General features: G+C 40.8%; 1 protein-coding gene across 1 annotated transcript in view; it reads left to right on the top strand.

Annotated features, from left to right (window-relative positions):
• BCL2 (BCL2 apoptosis regulator) overlaps positions 1 to 19,582 on the top strand; it is a 97,443-nt gene extending 77,861 nt beyond the window's left edge. The window contains exon 2 of the mRNA XM_039721778.1: positions 14,881 to 19,582. Coding sequence (XP_039577712.1) covers positions 14,881 to 15,015 — 135 coding nt within the window. The 3' untranslated portion in view covers positions 15,016 to 19,582. The remainder of the gene's footprint in view (positions 1 to 14,880) is intronic.
• Positions 19,583 to 20,107: the final 525 nt, after the last annotated feature.

Here is a 20,107-nt window from a genome sequence, read left to right as displayed (position 1 = left end):
AGAAGCCAGTCTCCCTATGGCTGCAGAGTGGAGGGTCAGATCATCCTTCTCTGGCAGACAATGAGACTCTTTGCAACTAAAGCTGGCTTTTGCCAGCTCAGAATGAGACTGGTGAGGCAAACACCCCCAGTTGTCCCCAGGAACATGGTCATGACGAACATGAGCTCAGCAAGCTTCTTAATTTCTGCCAAAACACTGGATATCATGAGGCACTGGGTGAACTTTTCTTACCAGTAAGTATGAGAAGTTGTCTGGGAAGTAACATCATTTGGCTAGATAGAAAACTCTGGTCCAAGACAGGGCAAATGGCTTTGACTCAGCTGTTCCCAGTTTAATCTTCAAGTCTGATGAAGCAGTGAGATCTGTGCCAGTTCTCAGTGTGGCCAGAACAGACTGTGCAAGAAGGTGTTTTAGTTTGTTAGATAGAGAATACAGTAACTGAATGAAGGAGAGCCTAGAAAATTGAGAGGACCAGAACAGAAGTAGATCCTGCAAATAAGCCAGAAGTTATGGGAGTCTGGGGAACATATTAGTCAGATATGTCTATTAAAGACATCTGTATATATGGCAGCGTCTTGTGAATTCAGAGAATATGATGCCAATTACGACCATTGGAGAGTCGTAATTTTGGTAAACGTATAAAGGGGAATTCAGGAAAACTGGGAAGGTATCAGAAAAAGGAGTTGAATAGCGTAGCTATTTAGACAAATGTAACAAGCTTAAAAGCAAAAGAACAATCAGACTATTTTGCCATGGAAGATGATTTTAATAGCAATGGGTGGTAGGGAAATGTAGTGGAAAAACATAATTATCTACCTACAAACTGTTCAGGAAAGAAAGACTGGGCCACAGGGGCAGAGGAAATACTCTTGTATGGAAGGATAACATGAACATTATTTAGCTGAACTGTAAGTGGGAAGGGCTGTGCAACTGAATCTCTGAAGACAAATAAATAAATGCTAAAGTAGAAATTCCAAAGCATTTTTACAACTTTTGTAAAGTAAAGACATTAGCAGGTCTTTGTTGCTAATATCCAGCTTAAGAAAAGGAAACAGAATGAGCGTTGTTGAACTCAAAAGAATTGTTAACAGATTTGTGGTAATGGGGACTTGGGCTACTCCCCTAAGCCAGGCCAAATAAATCAGGAGGCACACAAATTAGAAGAGCAATTTTCTTAACACTTGACACAACACTATCTTGGAAAAGTGAGAGACAGAAGAAAGAAACTACTCTTAACCCAGGTATTAATCACAAACTGACTGTAGCTAACTCACTGAGCACTAACGCTTAGGTGTACCAGAAACCTATTTCAGGACAGCAGTCCAAGGATCAAACTTTCACCTCTTGGAGGTGATGGTCTTTTTGTTTTCTTTAACCTCTGTGACATAAATATGTATTTTAGCATGTAAAAATTCAACAAAGATCAACTTCATCTTCCTCCTCCTAAAGCTACCCTTAAAAATTGACCAGAGGGTAAGTAATAAACACAGCTTTATGAGTTGCTCCTCCTCCCAGGAGTGTGAAAGCCTTCAGAGAACTTCTCACATGGCTTGGCTGCTACCAGCTCCTTGATAAATCATGCAGGTGTGCCGTGCCTTCCACACAGGAGGTTTTTGCATACAGGTGTCCAGCTGTACAGTGCCCAGGTATCCCTGCTTTCTGAGCATGGTTTTGTGTTGGCTTCACACTAAACCTGGCACAACTGGTGTTGGACTAAGCCTTATTTTAAGTATTCCTATCTGACCCCTGCTTGCTTCTAGGGGAACACCACCTCAGCTTGGGTTTCTTCAAGACACAAACTGAGTCTTGAGCTATTGTTGAGTACTAGTCAGGGCTAGTCTCACTGCAGGCTACCACTGTGTCACAGCACAACCTTGAAGAGTCCCTTTGGCACCGTGCCTGCGGTGACTTGGCTATTACATCCACCTAGGCTACGCTCAGCGTTGTAGCAGCCAGCTGCAGTTAAAACCTGCTGGGACCATGGCTCAAGCACGATTAGCTGGCACAACGACAATCATGTATTTGTCTGCACTAACTTGTGCTCCATAGACAGGAGTAAGCAATACACCATCAAGGAAAGACATAATTTGTGTATGGACAAATGCTTTGTGGAAACTCTGCGAGGCAGCACCAAATACCTGAAAGCAAATAGTGAAAAGAGAAGCAATGAAGGAAGTAAGGTTAAACAGCCAGAGGAAGAAGGAATCACACAAGAAATGGCAGAAGAAACGCGTACCAGAAAGAAAGCGACTACATGACCAAAGCACATAAAAATCCCCCAATTGTGAAAAGAATGCAAATTCAGAGGTACAATTTTGGAGTGAACACAGATGGAAAAATTAGACTGAAACCAACATACAAGGTCAGGTCAGTGTGAGAAAAGACTCACTGACCCTTTCATGGTTCTTACATGTGTAGAAGGGCCATTTGGGTGGGACAGAAAACATTGGGCAAAAAGAATGCAAAGCATCAGTGTATTTTTTTCCAATCAAAAGCCATCTATAATGAGGTTTTGAAAATGTCTTTTTTCTTCAAGCATAGTACATGACGGTACATTATGGCATTAGTACATGACGGTATCACTGGTGACACTGAGAACACTGGCCTGTAGTGAATCAATAAGTTTGTATCATCTTTAACTAATTTGAACCTTTAATCTTCTTGCTTGTACGAATTCTTCTTCCTTCAGGTCAAAGTATTAAATAGGCTCAAGAAGTAAATAAGGGAAATAAATACCACAAACCCCATAGGGAACATTGAAATTAAAGTTTTCTAATAGTCAAATCAACTTAATGCTGTGATTACCAGCTCTGTTCAGCTTCTTTCCCTCACCCCCCTCCCCCCAACTCTATGGCTAAAGCTGCAGGAGTAAATAGCCTAAAAAAGGAAGGTGCTTTGGGTTTCTTTTAGTTTCTTGATGCTTGTGTTTCTCTAGATTGGGGTTGAGGGTCTTTGTATTTTAACTGCTCTCACTATGGACATACAAGAACTTTTACTACACAGATATGAAAAATAGTCCAAAACATTGATCTTCCCTATGTCTCATGCCTGGTTTGCACTCTACTGTGTGCCCCTGTTGCTGATGTGTCTGATTTTTTAAATGAATTTAAGTTATACTGGTGTGAACCCTTCTGTAGACAAAATCTTGCTGATACAACTGTCTCCCACCAGCACAACATATTTCAGTTAATGAGTCAGAATACACTTTGATATCAGTATAAATGGTTCCTCCTGGGGGGAAGATTGCTTTTTTACTGTTAAAAGTATAGATAAGTTCTGAACTTTTCCCTTACTTGTTCTTAAATCAGTCAAACCCATATCTATTATTTCTCATGCAGAAAAAATACACCTTTTTTTTCATCACCTTTTTGACTGCTTGTCCCTGTCCATGTTCTTGCTTCGATCCTATGGTCACCAGAAAAGGGTATATCTAAAATCTTGTTGAAAGCAGAAGTTTTGTTTCAAGTGATGGTAACCACAGGATCAAACGTCTCCTATCTTAAAAGAAAAAGAAACAAAACTGACTCAAAAGTTTGAAGCTAACAAATGGTTTGTAGCTGGATGATACACTTGTATTTAATATTGAGGAAGCAATGACTTTCTGGTCTCCAGTGGAGCATCTCCTAACAAGACAGAAAACGAAATGAAGTCTTAATGCTGAGAACTTCTTGAGAACACTACAATAACATTCTGGCAGGCTGGGCTCCCTTGGCTCATGCACTCACTGCAATTTAATTGTCTCTTTCACTTTAGCATGATGCTTGGCAAATTTCCCAATCTTACATTATCTGGGAAAGGAAGACAAGAGAAGCTGGTACATTCAGCAAATCTTTGAAGAAGCTTCTTTGCAGTTTGCTTGTAGCAAAAGTGTTGTCTGCAAAAGAGTGTAGAAGTGTCAGGACTGCAGCTTAGCTAGCTAGAAAAGGGTTTGTCTGACTTGCATCCAGGCATCAAGATGCTCAGATACCACAGCAATGTGTGTGGTATAAGAACCTAGATAGAAGATGATTAGATAGCAAATCAGACAGAATTTTGCGTGTGATTTCCTGGGTTTGTCTAAACTTATAGCAGCAACAGTTAATTATAGGAGGTTATGAAGGCAGCTTCTGGGTGGGTTTATGACACTTATACATTGGATTCTAGCCATAAAGAGAAAGCTGAGAGTTATCACTGTGGCAGGAAGCCCTTATTGATGCAAAGCTGATGGAAACCATCTTTGGGCCTTCCCACTTAGGGCTAGAGCAGCAGATATCAGTGATGGAAGACATAGGGGGAGAAGAAATCTTTTGGCAGCAATGGCAGAACTCCAAGGAAGAGAGCATTGAGATGTGCAAGGGACATCACCCGAAGAGGGACACAAGCAGGAGGTGGTTGCACACAGGAGTTACTCGTGGTCATCCTGTAGATGATTGCTGTACCTGCTTCCAGATCTAGTGCCTCTCCTACCACCACACATGAATTCCTCAGCCCTTGTAATCACTTCCTCTGGCTCTTAAGCAAGGGCAGCTCTTTAATTGCAGATTAATGTGTTAATGAAATTCTTAAGGCTACGTTGAAGTGGCTGGGCAGGAGAGACTGGGATTTCAGCAGCAGCTGCTGGCACAGGAGTCACAGCTCACGCTGCTCTACGGGGAAGGCAATGCCATAAGCAGGAGCAGGATCCATCATTTTTAGTCCGGTAGTGCCTCGGGGCACATCTACACGGCAGAGCTCAGCACTGCACAGGGATTCTGGAGCTGCCTCTGAGCAGTGTTGTGCTACTTTCACAGCAGGAATATTCAGTCTGCCTGGAGTGCTATTCTAATATACCCACAGTGTTCGCACCCCTATCCCTGACCCTGAGGTAGCTTGATGAGTGCAAGGTGAGCTCTCTTTTCCCCTCTGTAGAACTGCACTCTGCTGTGTGCTCCCACCTACTCTTAGAAGTATTAAAAAAATAAATTATGACATTTATGAAGGACTTTATATCAGTTCTGATCTGTGGTTGCTGATTTGTGGAGTCTTATTTATTTTAGAAACTGGGGAAGCTTTCAAGGCTGATTTCATAGGTGATGCTTTTTTGTTTCCTTGGCTGACAGTCCTGATTTTGTTTTATATTTATTCCTTTGAGTATCTGAAATTTTGCATGAAATTTCTACTGACTTGGAAACACCAACACATGGAGTAATTACCAATCTTTCCTGCCTAAGTTAACAGCATTCCCCTTCCTTGTGCTCTTAGTTCAAGGTCAGAATGATAGAATTTAATCCTTATGAATTTTCATCCGACTTGCCGTCCACAAAAATTGTTGATTATAAGATCCAATTTCCATTGGCATTCTCCCTTTCAAAGGATGTCAACAGGAAATATAAATGTGCAGCCCTTGCAAATGATCTGCAAGGACATGCAGGCTTATGAAAAAAAAAAAGCAGCAGTTAGCTAAATCCTTTCGTTTCTGTTTTGAATGACTGGCCATAGGAATGCAGGCTAAGCTGTATTTCAGCTGTTCCCAAGGATGTGTATGTGTAACTTGTTGATAATGGTTGGTACATCAGGCTCCAGTGACAGCTACGTGACCACTCCGATGATCACTGTCCTGTAGCAGAACCAGCCCCTGCCTCCCCTCAAGAACACCAGGCATGAAAGAAAACAAAGAGGGATCTGTTTATTCAGAGGACTGGCACTCGTACCTCCTGCTTTTTACTGAGAAAAGAGGGATCCTAGGTCATTTCAGCTCTCACTCTATTCTCCCAGCAACCATTAGGTTGTAAGAAACTGCATGACTTGCTCCAGCAATTGATGGGAATTTCTGATACCTGGGAGAGCTGAGACTTTCGCCATACAGGGCCTGTGGGGAATCTGATTGATAGGAGCAAAACTCAACACCCAGAACACCAGCTTACTTCATTGGGAGCTACCCATTACCAACAAAAAGAAAGGAAAGCCCACCACAGTCTTAAAGCTTCAGCATTATGTTTTTACAATCTTACCAGTGTCCAAGGTATATGTCTTTCACAGTAAAAATTACTTGGAGTGTGCTGTGAATGCACAGACACAGATCAGTGCCGAACATCTGGTTAAAATAAATTACAGTCTTATTTTGCAAATAAAAATTCCTAGGGTCTACATGACAAAGTCTGGCCAGCACAACTATCTCATGGGGAAAAAATCACATCCCTAGCTTACAAAGATAGCTATTTTGGCATGATTCCCTTCCCCACTCTGTAGACTTACGTAGACTTAGACCAGAGAGGAGTCCTTTTGCCAGTGTAACTCGCATTGTTTGGGAGGTACTTCAACCATACTGGCAGACTGCTGCAGCTGGTATAAGCCATGTTTCCATCAAGGAATATGGCCAGAATAGTGACACCAGCAAAGCCCCTGAAGTACATAAAGAACAGCAATTTTTTCTCCTGCTACCAGTGTCCAATGTTTTTCCATTTTAAAGAGAGCTTTCTGCTAAAAGGAAATATGCAGAATTTGTGCCCTTTCTTATATCATCAAGACATTATTTCTTGTTACAGAAGAATTAAAGTACACATATGGATAGGAGGTGTATTGCCTTCCAACATTCTGGTGGTACTTTCTTTGAATGGGAGAAGATCCCAGTTCTCCTGCAGGATGCCTGTTATATGTTTTGGTGTTGGTTTTGGAGGTCAAGAGGCAGAGATGGTTTGCCTTTTATTAGATCTTCATATTTTGGTTTTGTTGGGTGGCATTTAAATAAATCTGTTGGTCATAGTTAATGAATTACAACTGTGTATGCAAATGAATTTGAGCTCTTTTGAATAGCAAAACAAAGTCCTTTTACTCTGTGACCTAGCTTGTATTCTTACACTCTTACTGGTCCTTTTTTTTTTTTCAAGTGGTCCCTGTTAGCTCTTACCTGATAACATTTACCAAAGGACTTTCTGGATGAACCCAAAAATTGAAGATTTACCAGCCCACTTTAACCTACAAGCCCCCCCATCTATAAGGCAAGCAACACATAATGCTGTCTTGGCTTAAAATTTCAGCTTTTTTGACAATAGTTTTCACCTGTCCCACTTAGTTCATTTTGTTCAAATTTCTACTTGCCTCAGTCTATGCAAACTCTGCTCATTCCTTTCCTTGCTCCTTCACCCTCAGTTTCTCTACCAGAGAAATGTTTTTGTGCAAGTGGTGAACAGGACAGAAAGGACTAAAAGTGGAGTGGGGGAAAGCACTCAATTAAAAACAATCTCTTCTGAGCAGAGAACTTCCCCTTATTTTAATTTCCCATTATCACTTAGCTGTGAATTGATGAGAACATGAAGCGAGACACTTAGAGGCCCCATTCTCACGTGCACCACATTGGAAGGGGAGAATTTGCAGCATTCCATCAGACTGCCAGGACCTGTCTGCCTCCCACAGCTCCTGGTGGGAGGGCTGACTTAGGAAATGGCAAAAGGCAGAAATGACCAAAAAATGCTGCCTCTTCTCTGCCTCAAATAAGGCTTTTTCAGGTGAGCAGAAATGGTCTGAGCCGCTAATGAGGTGTAGGCTGCCAAAGAAAACACATGGGCAAATTCGTATTTTCCAGGTGGCTGGTGGTAGAAATGTAACTGTCCATTGAAGTCTACAGCATGGCCTTTTTTTGCACTTACTCATTAAATTGCGGATTTATCGTGAGGTTACTTTAGCATGATGTTAGCTGTGTTGTCTCACTGGCCCGGTAAATCAGTTGCTTGTCACAAGATTTATGAAAAAAAACAAGTGCCTTCATCAAGTCACACGAGGATTGGGTGGCACTTCTGCATGGCCTCTTGCTGCTGGAGCACCACGGAGCACCACGGAGCACCACGGACCAGCCAGGCCACCGCTCCAGCTCTGTGCTACTCTTGCTCAATGCTGAGCACGAGTTTGTCAAGCAGAAGGAGTTTGGATCAGAACTGAGTGTTGAAACAACAAACATGAGATGGAGCATATCCCTGAGGGATGTTAAAACAAGCAGCACAAAAACGCATGACTGGTCCCTCGTGGTGCAGTCTATGGGACAACCTGCTCAGACCAGTCGGATTTCACCCATCTGCTTCACACGTGCTCTCAGCCTTCTCTGGCCAAGGCCACCCCGAGCCAGGTCCCTCCCCAGGCTGACAGCTTTGCCACCTTGCTGTCCTCTCTCTGCCTCCACTCATACCTGTGCCTTGAGCCCAGCACCACTGGATGCTCTTGTTAAATGAAAGCCTCTGTGGCCTGGAGGACAAACACTGTGCCACAGCACCCTGAGCACTTCTACAAGCAGCCACTTTCATTTCCCATTTCCCAGGCGGTTACATGATTTAACTCTTCTGCAGCAGCCCCAGAGCAGCCCGGGCAGCTGGAGCAGACAGGGAATATAATGGGGGATGTGTTCACATTTCCCTCTACTGTCAGTGCAGCACCCAGTGTAGACAAATCTTCAGAGATGCACTTTTAAATTAGCTGGGCTATTTGCAGGATAAGGGCAAATAGTAGACAAATCTTCAGAGATGCACTTTTAAATTAGCTGGGCTATTTGCAGGATAAGGGCACTCATACTGAAAGCCAGTTACAAACAAGACAGAGAATTTAAGTAAAACTTAGAGAAAAACAGGTCTGCATTGACATTTAAGCCCTTTTTGTCATTATTTTTTTCTAAGCCATTCTGAAGATTTGACAAGGGTCTTAATGCATCCAGCCTTTTTTTGGAGGATGCAGGTATAACAGCGATGTAACAGCATGAGATGAGTCTCCCCAGCAGCTCTTTGACACTTGCTCTCTCCTTCAAAGGGGTTCACAAATCCACAAATGGATGTCACTAAATTTACTGTTGCATGGGAATGTAAACTCTTTAGAATGGGTTTGATAATTTGGGGAAGAATATGGCCCACTAATGACTCAGTTTTAGTGCAACTGAGATTCATGTGTAGGGACATATTTGTTTTCTAGGTAGAACAGTTTCTAGCACTCTGATTAAGTAAGATAGCTTCAGAAAATTTAATAAAGCAGCAAATTATTTAAGTAGGACTATCAACGTACAAAAGATCTCAAAATTGTGAAGGATCAAATAGAGCAGCTTTGACTGTGTTGTTTGGACACAATATGTTGTCCAGGAGGCCTTTTTTTTCTCATAATTGCTAATAGTGCTCCCTCAGAAGTGGCACCCATCAAATACCACCAGCTAGCTGCTGCAGTGACATTACAGCTGTTATCCTAATGCCAGAAATACTTCATTTTATAGTGTGGGCCTTTCCAGGAATAAGAGAGCGAGGCAGCCTCCATTAAGTCTGGGCTTTTGCATATTGCAGAACCACGTCTAAATTAATTAAATAGAAATGCCAAGACTAAATTACTGAAACAGTTCTCATGCTGACTTGGTTTGACAAGAATGTGGCCTAGTCTGAACACCGGATGGATTTCCATTCAGGCTGAGTGATCAACACCTTACAAATCCTGTGTTTAAAGATATGGCTTGACTATTCCTCAAGGCCTGGATTTACCCTTCATCCTCCAGGGGTCTGGAGAAAACCTGACTGCCAGCAGGATCACCCTTTAGGAGCACAGACAGGAGGAGTAGTCATCACCATTACTCTAACTACTCACATTTATGTATTTCTAAGCCTATGCATCACTTTTCATTAGCAAACCTAACCACAGTCAGTCCTTGCTCCTTACATGTCTCCATCTGACTGACATGTTTAGTCAGTCATGCAAATACTATTTCTACTAATGCCAGTTCACAGAGCTTTACAGTGGGAGCCCCAAAATCACAGGGCTCGCTGATGCAGGAATTTATACAAATAGATAGTAAGGACAAGGAAAAAAGTAGTTAGGCAAGACTAACTGTGATGGAAACCAGTGTTGGTCAAAGTCAGAAACCTCAGACAACACTGGAGAAACAAAATAAAAAAGTGTATGCAGCCAGCATCTAATACATCAGCTGCAGACCTATGACTGTCAGGCTTTGCAGAAACAGATACTTCAATACAGAATCATAGAATCATAGCAGGTTGGACAAGACCTCTAACATCATCAAATCCAACCATTAATCTAGCGCTGCTGTGTTCACCACTGAACCATGTCTCCAAAATAGACCCTATTTCTACCATGAGCAAAGGTGAAGGGGGAAAGGAAAAAAAAACCCAGATGGAAATCGGTTCAGGGGTTCACATGCCAAAGCCACTCCCCAGGCAGGTTCTTTTTCCATGATCAGCAGGGCTTGAGTGGTGACACCTTTTCCTTCCCATTATAATTTGCTAAAGTGCACCTGGCAGGACTGCCAGCATGTCGGCACTCCCAGGTGTAAAAGGATATCGGCCTCTCTAAAGATACGGACCTTGTGAAACACCACACCTCAGCACAGCACAGCACAGCCAGGGGCTGAGCTGCCCTTATTTGTACTCACGACTTAGGCTTGCATAAAAGACTCATAAACTCTTTGGGAAAAGAGCAGCTACACATTTGTCTACTTTTTGTGTTCCAAGAACTTTTCTTGTTAGCTGCAAGATGACATTTTAATGAGGTTTCACGGCATAGAAAACATGGGACGGTTTAACCAGCTCTGTCCACCCCCTCCCTCCCTCACTCCCCAAACCCTTTCTGAAATGAGTTACCATGCGGGAACAAAAGCTTTTATGAGAATTTATGTCATTCGTGTGGAGGCAGGGGTGAGGTAAAAGTCATTCAGCTGCCAAACCTTGGCATCAGAGTGTGTGCCATTCCCTCTCCTGCCCCATAGTGGTTGGCAAAGTGGCCTTGTTCAGACCTGTGCAAGTTTCTTCAAAAGCCGGGGGCTAGTGAGTGTTTGTTTGTTTGTTTGTTTTGGAGTCACAGAGCGGGCAGCGTAAAATAGCTGCGAGGCAATTCCCGTACAGTAAAATGGAAGTCTCTCTGGCTCTTCATTCAATACAATGTGGCTCAAGAGGATATCCTGCCAAACCAATGATAACGAGGGAAATAAAGTCACTTCCTCACCAGCTGTTTGATTCAGGTAGAAAAAGGAAGCGTTTACTTCCTCATGTTCGCTCTCCCTGCCGCCCCCTCGGTCAGAAATGCCAGGCAGAAATTGCCTTCTTCCTCCACATTTTTGGTAAGGAGCTGTCAGATCCATAATGCCTCTCTGGACTCAGCCTGTGGGCAGCACGTCCTCCTCTGTGGCCAAGGAGCTGTGCCTTTCGGGCTGGGGTGCAAGCTGCACTGCGCTGTGAAAGGTCCGGGGCTGAACAAAATTGGCTCTTTCCACAAGCAAAGAATGCCCGTGTAATTAAAGATGACATTTGTTTCTTGGATCACAGCTGCCGAATTTGGGCCAGTGGAAGAGCGGGATAGTGTGATCTCTTTGTTTTGAGACTGCACTGACTAAGTGCACTATTACACTTCCTAATGCTCCCAGAGTGACGAACTCTTCTGTCCTGGGCTCCCTGCAAATCCCTGGAACTCTGTCCAGGAACACGTTCGGTCCTCCCTATATATAGTGCAGTGGGCAAGTAAGGCAGTAAGGGATGCCCCTGGGGTAATCCTCATGGCTTCCAGTCAAAGCAGGCAAGGTGAAACAGGCATCTCAGGGGCTTTGGTGCCCAAGAGGAGCTCAGGCAGAGCATCTTTCCCTTCTCCAGTGCCACCTTTCTTGCTTCACAGAAACGGTCAACACAAATTTGCACAGTAAACCAGCAACAGACTGATTTGACTTAATAAAAGCTTCTTAAGAAATGGCTTTTTAAAAAGTTACAGAACTGAATGAAGAGTTCTTTTCCATATAATTTTTAACAGCCCTGATATAATTTTACATCCAGGATATAACTTCCCATTAAATTTTGAAGATCTTAAAAGCAAGGTCTGTAATGATTTTCTTTCCAATTGTGTAAGACTTCCAGAAAGGTTCACCAAGCCAGAACTTGCCTCAGTGTATTTGCCAAGGGGACCCTTGCTTTCATTATAAAGAGTGCTTTTCAAAGGACATCAAGTGTTTTAAACAATTTTTCCTAATCTTATTTATTTTAGCTGAGATTCTCTTATTTTAAACAGAGCAGTTTAGGTGACAAAAATCCAGTGACAAATACATGGGTTTACAGAAGACAAAACCTTATGAAAGGTTAAAATTCTGTTTAGGGCTCTCTTTGTGCTAAAATAGTTTTCAGCAATGGGTCATACTTCCCTCCTCCCACCCCCCTTGTTTTAGTACATAAAATGGACATGTGTTTATTTAAAACAGGTTTGAAACTTAAACAAATAGTGACAGGCTGTTCAAACAAGCTTCGGAAATAGGCCTAATCAGAATGTTTGAGAAGGGGAGGGGGAACGATCATAAAGAGCTACTTGTAATATATAGTGCAGACACCATTAGGTTGGGTTCATGTTATTGTTGTAATAATCTCGGAGAAAAAAGTACTGCATGCTGCACATTTTTTGTTAACATTCCTCTTTTGAGCCATAGGTTGTGCCATATTTTTGTCTTGTATCCAAGTTTTACTCTTCTCCTCCATCCGTCTCCATACCCAGTACCAGAAGCTCTATGGAATCATTGGAAATGGTCTCACAGAAAAACTTGGAGGAATGTTCCTGAACTGGGATAGAAGGGACACACAAAATACTCCCATTTTGATATTGATACTCTGTATGTATCAACTGTCATGAATATACAGAAGTGAGTCCTTCCCCACAGAAAGAAACCATGAAAACCTTAACATTTAAATGTTTGCACATGACTTGTGTTTCCATGAGGGTTTTTTTTTTCATTTCCTCTCTTTTCCACCCATAATAATATCAGCAAGTGTTGAACTTTACCCTTGTTGTATTTTTATAAGGCCCGATCTTGAACTCCCTGTACAGAGAAGGCTCCTGTGGAAGTCAGTGAGTCTGTACTGGCGACAACAGGATTTAGCCCAGTCCGTAACATTTTAGGATATTGTGTTACTTCATAGCCTTAAGGAGAAATAAAAGCAGCTTTCCAAAGAGCTGCACAGCAAACTGAGTGTGCTTTTTCAGCTCTGCAACAGCAGAGCAGAATATTAAGGCCAGAGTTTGCAAATGTCTATGTCAAAAAACAGGCAGCTAAGCAAAAGTTGCCAATTTCTCTCTGAAATGAAGAATTTGCATTAAAACAGTCCATCCTCTCCACAAAAGGTTAAGCTGCTTTCACTTAAGAATATACCTTTGGAAACCCAAGCTGGAAAATGATTGCCTAGAGGAACAAGCCTTGAGAAATAGCAAGAGGCAGGCGTGTTTTCACGTCACTGGCTTGGCCAGAGCCTGTGGCTGTTCTGATATCAAGCCTTACCTACTTACATCCACTCTGACCTACAACATGCACCAATATTACTTAATGTAATTACACATTTTGGAAGCAAATATCTATTATTTATTTGAATCTCACTCAGCGTCTAGTGAATAGAAGTCAAAATATTAAAAATCCTTACACGCCCTCTCGTGGTAAAACCACAAACGCACCTCTTCTGACAATAACTAGAGATGCCTGGTGAGGGAAGCTAATTTAACTACAGAATTTGGTTGTCATTAACTCGGTTGGAAGGTTTACATCAATAATGAACATCTTCTTCTCCTCAGTTCCTGCTGTAAACCATAACAATATATGCATTATTAGAAGACAAATATGCATTATTAGAAGACAGGTCAACTCCTAGCACAATAACATTGCAAAACAGCTAAAGGCACTACAACTTTAATAGAGAATGTGACTTCTACCGAAAATGGGAAGTCTAGGGTAATAAAAGTAGACACAGAAACTGTCACATTAGATAGCTGTTTCATGGGCTTATTGCAATAGCTTGGGAGCAGACCTTAATTGGCAGCACAGTAAAAGAGTTGCCATAAATGATGCTATCAGTTTTGTCACATTTTTAAAGTCATTCAGCTTGGCTATTTACTGCTTTCGTGCCATACAGTATGATTTGTCTGTCTCTGAGGAATGCCCTGAAGCGTCACGCTCGTTAGGAATTGCAGCTTGAAAGAAAGGCATTACGTGCAGAGTATCACCAATCCAGTCATTTGTCGGTCAAATCCCACTGTATTTATGAGTCACAAAAACTTTATCTTTGCTACTTAAACAGCTATTTGGTGCCTACGTGCACGACCAGATTTTCCTGGAGCACTGGACCACAGCATCACCCTTTTTGGTGACAGTTGTGAAAGATTATCATAGGTGTAACACAACCCTAACACCTTCAGTTCAGATGGAAGAAACATCTGTGGCTACTACACAAAGTCTTCTGAGCCCATCCAGGGGAACCAAACAAATACTGCCTTATTTTCCATGAAACTGACCTGCAATATAGATGCTCTTTATCCAGTGGAAATGCAGATTTTCCTGGAGCACTGGACCACAGCATCACCCTTTTTGGTGACAGTTGTGAAAGATTATCATAGGTGTAACACAACCCTAACACCTTCAGTTCAGATGGAAGAAACATCTGTGGCTACTACACAAAGTCTTCTGAGCCCATCCAGGGGAACCAAATACTGCCTTATTTTCCATGAAGCTGACCTGCAATATAGATGCTCCTTATCCAGTGGAAATAAAAGATGTGGAGAATGAAGATTCATTTACTTCCTTTGTGTGTGTTCATATAGACAACATTTTGGACCCAAAATAGTGGTAACTTCTATTTTACAATGCTGCTTCTGTCTTTTCTGTGAGACTAAACATGCCTAAAGCAGAACTCACAACCATAAGTAATTTCAGCAGTATTTATAAAGAAATAGGCAGGAGAACTTTTTTTAAAGCACACAAAACAGACCTCCCAAATCACTATTTTAATAGGTTTGTGTGGTCTTCTTGTGCCAGCGGGATTGTTGGGTGATCCCTGAGGGTGAAGAAGTTGCCTCCCTTTCCCCATTCTCCCTGTCCCCCAAAAAAACCAGTAACTGCAATTCTGATATTCCTTTTCTCACTATTTCCCTTTCTAGGATGCCTTTGTGGAGTTGTATGGCAACGGTATGAGGCCTTTGTTCGATTTCTCCTGGATCTCTCTGAAGACTATCCTGAGTCTGGTTCTGGTGGGAGCTTGCATCACTCTTGGCGCTTATCTCGGACATAAGTAGAGTCACCCAGTTTATTGTGGATTACAAAAGTCTTTCAAAACAACAAAATAATATTTTTTTTTCTGTAGCACAATGATATTTTATGAGCAAAGCAACTTCCCAGCGAAAGATTAAATCAGCTATTACTGCCAAAGGAAATATCATTTATTTTTACATTGCCGGAAAATTATTTATTAAAAGATATTTACATTTTAACCTGCTATTTTCAGAACCTCAGCAAGTTGTATCTGTCATCACATCATGTTGTTATTCTTAACTTTAATGAGCCCCAGAGTATTTTACGTTCTTTTTTTTTTTTTTTAATTAATGCCGCTGGCTGGATTATTTTATCTCTGAAGAGCGAATATACTGACAAAGACCTACCTGCTTACACTTACAAGGGCAGTTACTTGAGCTGCTAAAAACTGCCAGATTGTGTTGAATTTCCTAGCATTTTCCGGGAGGGATCTGAAAGACAAGGTCAGCATGAGCAAAGTTCTCACCCTGTCCTGCTGGCAAGAACTGATGTAGTAAACAATTCAACATGGTACATATGTGGAGTCAAGACAGAAACTTCTTGAAGGACACTGCTATCCCTACAGGAGAACAGTTGGAAATATGATTGCCTATGCCTTTTAAACACGTGTTTTCAAGTTACCAGCTGTGCCATCACATCCTAATCACAATATCCACACAATACATGTCAACTTTTTTTTTTAATAGAAGTGTGAAGTTAAATCTTTGGGGCTCGCAGGAAATTGCTGTTCCAATGATTTTCTCAGCAGCAAATGTTTTTTGTGGCTACTGACACAGAAACATCAGGAGACCTTAAGTGCCTGCTTCAACAGAGCAGAGCTGGAGTCTGAAGACCTGACCTGTGTCCCACTTTAGTGGGCTCATATCTGCAAATAATCCTGCTTACTTACAGAGTTCCTCTGGGGGTTTGAAACCAATTAGATGTGGTCTCTAAATCCCTGAAAGTTGAAAAAGATCTTAATTTTATTTGGCAAAAAGCAGACCTCAGCTAAGTTACAGATTAGCTCTGACTATCCTTGTTTATCAAACTGGACACCAAAATCAAGTTCATATTCATAACAGGAAAGGAAAGTGAGATTTATCATCCTGCCCTTCGCCCTCAAAATATTTTCATGCAAATAGTCTCTTAAGACTTTCTACAGAAGAAAAGTTGATGAAGAAACTCAAAATCCTATCTCTGGACAGAGACTCTTTGACACCTCTCTCATGCAGGTGCCTGCTGTCATCTCAAGTGAAAATAGGGTGAAGGAAAAGGGGGAGTGGGAGGCGTGAAGTCATCTGCTCCTGTTACAAAATGCACCGCGTGTAAAATTAACGCAGAGTACATAACACAGTTTTATGAACAGATCTGTGTTCAAAGCGGGGCTTTCCATGAGCTCGACGGGGGCAAGGAGTCCCCTGGAAACAGAAGACTCTGAAGCGTTGAGTCCCAGGGGCTGCTCTGAGGCAACGAAATGTCCAGCTTCAAATGTTTTAGATCCTGCGCTTCTATTTTTTCTATGAAACTTTTGAAATCGGGGATTTGTGGGTAAATGGATGTCCAGATATAAAAGGAAAGTTTGCAAAGCTCTGGATAAAATGTACCGTACAATACGTAAGTGCTCAAAGGGTGAAAAACACACAGTGAATAAACTGTAGCTCCAACCTCAAGATTTCAGCTGAATAACTTTGTGGCATTATATGCAAAATATCTCCAGTAACTCGGGAATGTAATATGTTCAATGTTAAGGCTGTAGTTGATATTGTGTCTTCAAAGCTGCTTTTATGTTTGGTTGGTTTTTTTAAGAGTTGTACATCTCAGCATTTTTACTGCTATTTAGTCGTGGCACCTACACTTTGTATGAGCAAAGATGGGGCAAGCTTACATTTCAGATTTGGAATTACTTAATTTTATAGAAATGTAGAAAGGAAATATTTCTAAGAAGACAAAAATGTGAACTATGCTTGATTAAAGGAAAAGGAAAAATCCCACCATCAAACAAATAGTACCTGCAGTGCTTTCAGAGTGCTTCTCAAAGCAGTGGGCATGGTCATGTTGGGGTTTTATGAAAAATATTTCAAATCGGAGGAACTGAGGAGTATTGTGGATTGAGTGTGGGCTTTGTTTTTTATCTCAGCTTACAAACTGAATTTGTTTGCAGCCAATTGCACAACTGGAATTGGCTGCTATTGAGCTTATGTTTCATTTCACAATCTAGTCTTCGTTTCGATTTGTGCCCATATGCCCATTAAAGTTTATTAACTATTAGACCTCAAATTGTTTCAACATTGTTTGTTTTATTAAAGGTTTACATTGTCAAAAATAGTAAAAAATATCAATTCCAGTGCTGCTATAATACCAGAATAATTTGAATGGGGTTTTGGTTTTTAATACCTTCCAATGGCTAAAGTTTTTTAAAGCTGCTTTAGAAATAATATGAAGAGGACACATGATACACAATTAAATGAATACTGAGGATTTTGTGTTCTGTTGTGTCTACTCACTGGACTTCCCAGTGTATTTGTTAGTACCAGGCAAAGAGAAGAGTCATGATGACTGTTGATAATTTTATTTTATTAAAGAGCTGATGGAGTTTTCCCATCCTGACTGCAGAATAGTACAGTATTGTGGCTACATTAGGTATAATGATAGTTGATAATACATTTATTAAGAAAACATTTAGAAACATTGAATGTATATAAAAGCTTGAACTTCTTAAATAAAATCCTCTCTTCTCACTCCTGCATTTCTTTTGCAATAATTCCTGTCTTTCCTACTCTCCATTACACTTCCATGTAAGATTTTTTTTTCTCCACAAAATGCCTTACCGACTTCCATGCTCAAAGACTACGCTTCAGTGAAAAGCCATCCTCTGTCACTGTGCATGCACTGACATCTAACCACTCCCACCATATCCAAATTGTAAAAGGAAAAAAAAAATTAAAAATAGGGAGACTTCTGAAGTGTTTGGGTGTAGAGAATCAGAGGTCAAAAAGGAAGGAAGAGGTCAGAAGCAGAGGGAAATTGAGAGATCGTTGAACCATCTCCATGGTTAAAGATGAGTGCTACCTGGAATTTGTTTATCTTTCCATTGAAAAAGGATTATATAAGGACAGAGAAAAAGCTTGCAGAGACCCCACAATTATTTTTCACTATAGAACTTTGTTAATACTGAAGGCAATCTTTTTAAAAACAGCAAATGCACAGGCATCAAAGAGAAGTACTGGGTTTTGCTATATTCAGCTTAGGTGTCCTTAATTCTTTTTCACTCTATTTTTTAAGAAAATAATGAAGAAAAGTATTTTGCTTCTGAAAAAAATAATCTGTAGGATCACCTGAGATCTGTCATAAATCAGTAACTTAGAAACAGATGAAAAAATCATGCAAAAGTGTTCTGAAAGTAGAGGTGATACAGAGGACATTTCTTAATGGAACAAGCACTGGATCCACCAAAGGACTAATGGGGCTGTCAAGGTAACAGGGATATATAGAGAGAGATGAGAAAGGGAGCTGGAAGATATGGAGAATGACATTGGTATGTAAGAAAATCTTCAGTTTCACGTGTTGCAGGAGTTCACTCAAGATGGTCTGAAAATAACTAAAAGCAGCAACAAATGTGTGCACTACATGGCTATGATTACTAAAAAAATAGCAATTACAAAAATACAGGTAAATTATTATAAAATTATCTGGTCTGTAAAAGTTCATCAGTTTGCTGTTATGATTGGGGATTATATAGCCTGAGTAGTTTTGCACTAAGAAGGAGCAATTATGAAAAAAGAAGTCTGAAACCAGATGTGCAAAGGTAACACGAAGGTGATGCAGTTCAAAGAACACGGTCCCAGTCCCCCCAGTCCACGCAGTGAGAGTCTGGACTGCATGCTTTGACCCTGAAGCATGACACTGCTTAGCTGTGCACCTGCACTTCACCAACCTATTGATTAAAAGTATCGTGAAGTAGCATATTTAAAGCCTTTCTTCTTTTTCCTCTCTCTATCTCTGAACAAACTAGCAAAATGATTTATTTCTATTATGAGTTTATGGCTCAGTACTATATGAAAAATGATACGTATTTTAATTTATGGCTATAAAAATTCTTTCTCATTGCAAAAGCCCAGCTTTATTTTTCATTCCTATCTCTCTTTACAATAAGGCTAAATGCAAGGAAGACAAAAGAGCTACTTTTATCCATATTTGGTTTAAATCACATTTCTATACTAAGTTAATGCAGCTTCATCACACAATAAAATTATCTTCAAAAAGTAATACAGCATTAAGAGTTCCACACAAAAACGATATATTTTTATAATTTAAATAGCAGTTTTTTTCCTTTTCTTCTGAATATTTGAATTTTAATTATCACCAGCATAAATGTACATAAGCAGATATTGTTTATCCAGTACCCTTGGATGATGTATGTATGGTAATGTAGTTTGTCAGTTTATCATCATTTAATATGATTATGTTGTTCTTTGTCTTTAAAATGTTATAAGAACATGCTGCCATTAAACTTTCCATGTCTGTCTAGTTTATATTGTGAAAAAATAATAAAAGCACACTGTGAGATACTCATTTTGCATTTGCATTGTTTAGGATTTGTCGATAAAAAGCTACTCAAACATTTTGAGTGTAATCCCATAAATGGCACATAATGTTTCTTTCCTTCCTGATAGTTCTGTTCACCTGTTCTGCTCAGCAGTGGCCAGTACTCGCCAGCCTTGCTCATGAAGATGCAGTGACCCAGGTCTGAGTAGCTGCAGACCCCAGGTGTAGTCTCTGCTTTGGGATCCAAGGACAGTGTCACCCTTTCTGCCCTCTGATTCATTTGATGCCTTGCAGAAAGTGCAGCAAGGGTCTTCTAATTATTTGCTAAAACTGGTTTTCATTCTTGCAACCATAAGCTGGAAATGGACATTAGCAACAGGAGCAAAAGAAATATTTTTGTTACTGCTGAAGGTTTCCTACAGTTATGACCAAAGGTTTCCAAAAAGTATTTAGGTATTTTGCTTCTTACAGGCTCCTATTAACTGGCCCTTAATTCACAGGCATTGCCTCTTACCTTCTGTGGCTTTAACTCGGCTAGAACATAGCTACATG

Source organism: Passer montanus, unplaced genomic scaffold (genome assembly GCF_014805655.1).
Source record: "Passer montanus isolate IOZ18808 unplaced genomic scaffold, ASM1480565v1 scaffold107, whole genome shotgun sequence".
NCBI lineage: Eukaryota > Metazoa > Chordata > Aves > Passeriformes > Passeridae > Passer > Passer montanus.
The sequence above is the reverse complement of the archived record's forward strand: the minus strand, read 5'-3'. Positions and strand labels throughout refer to the sequence as shown.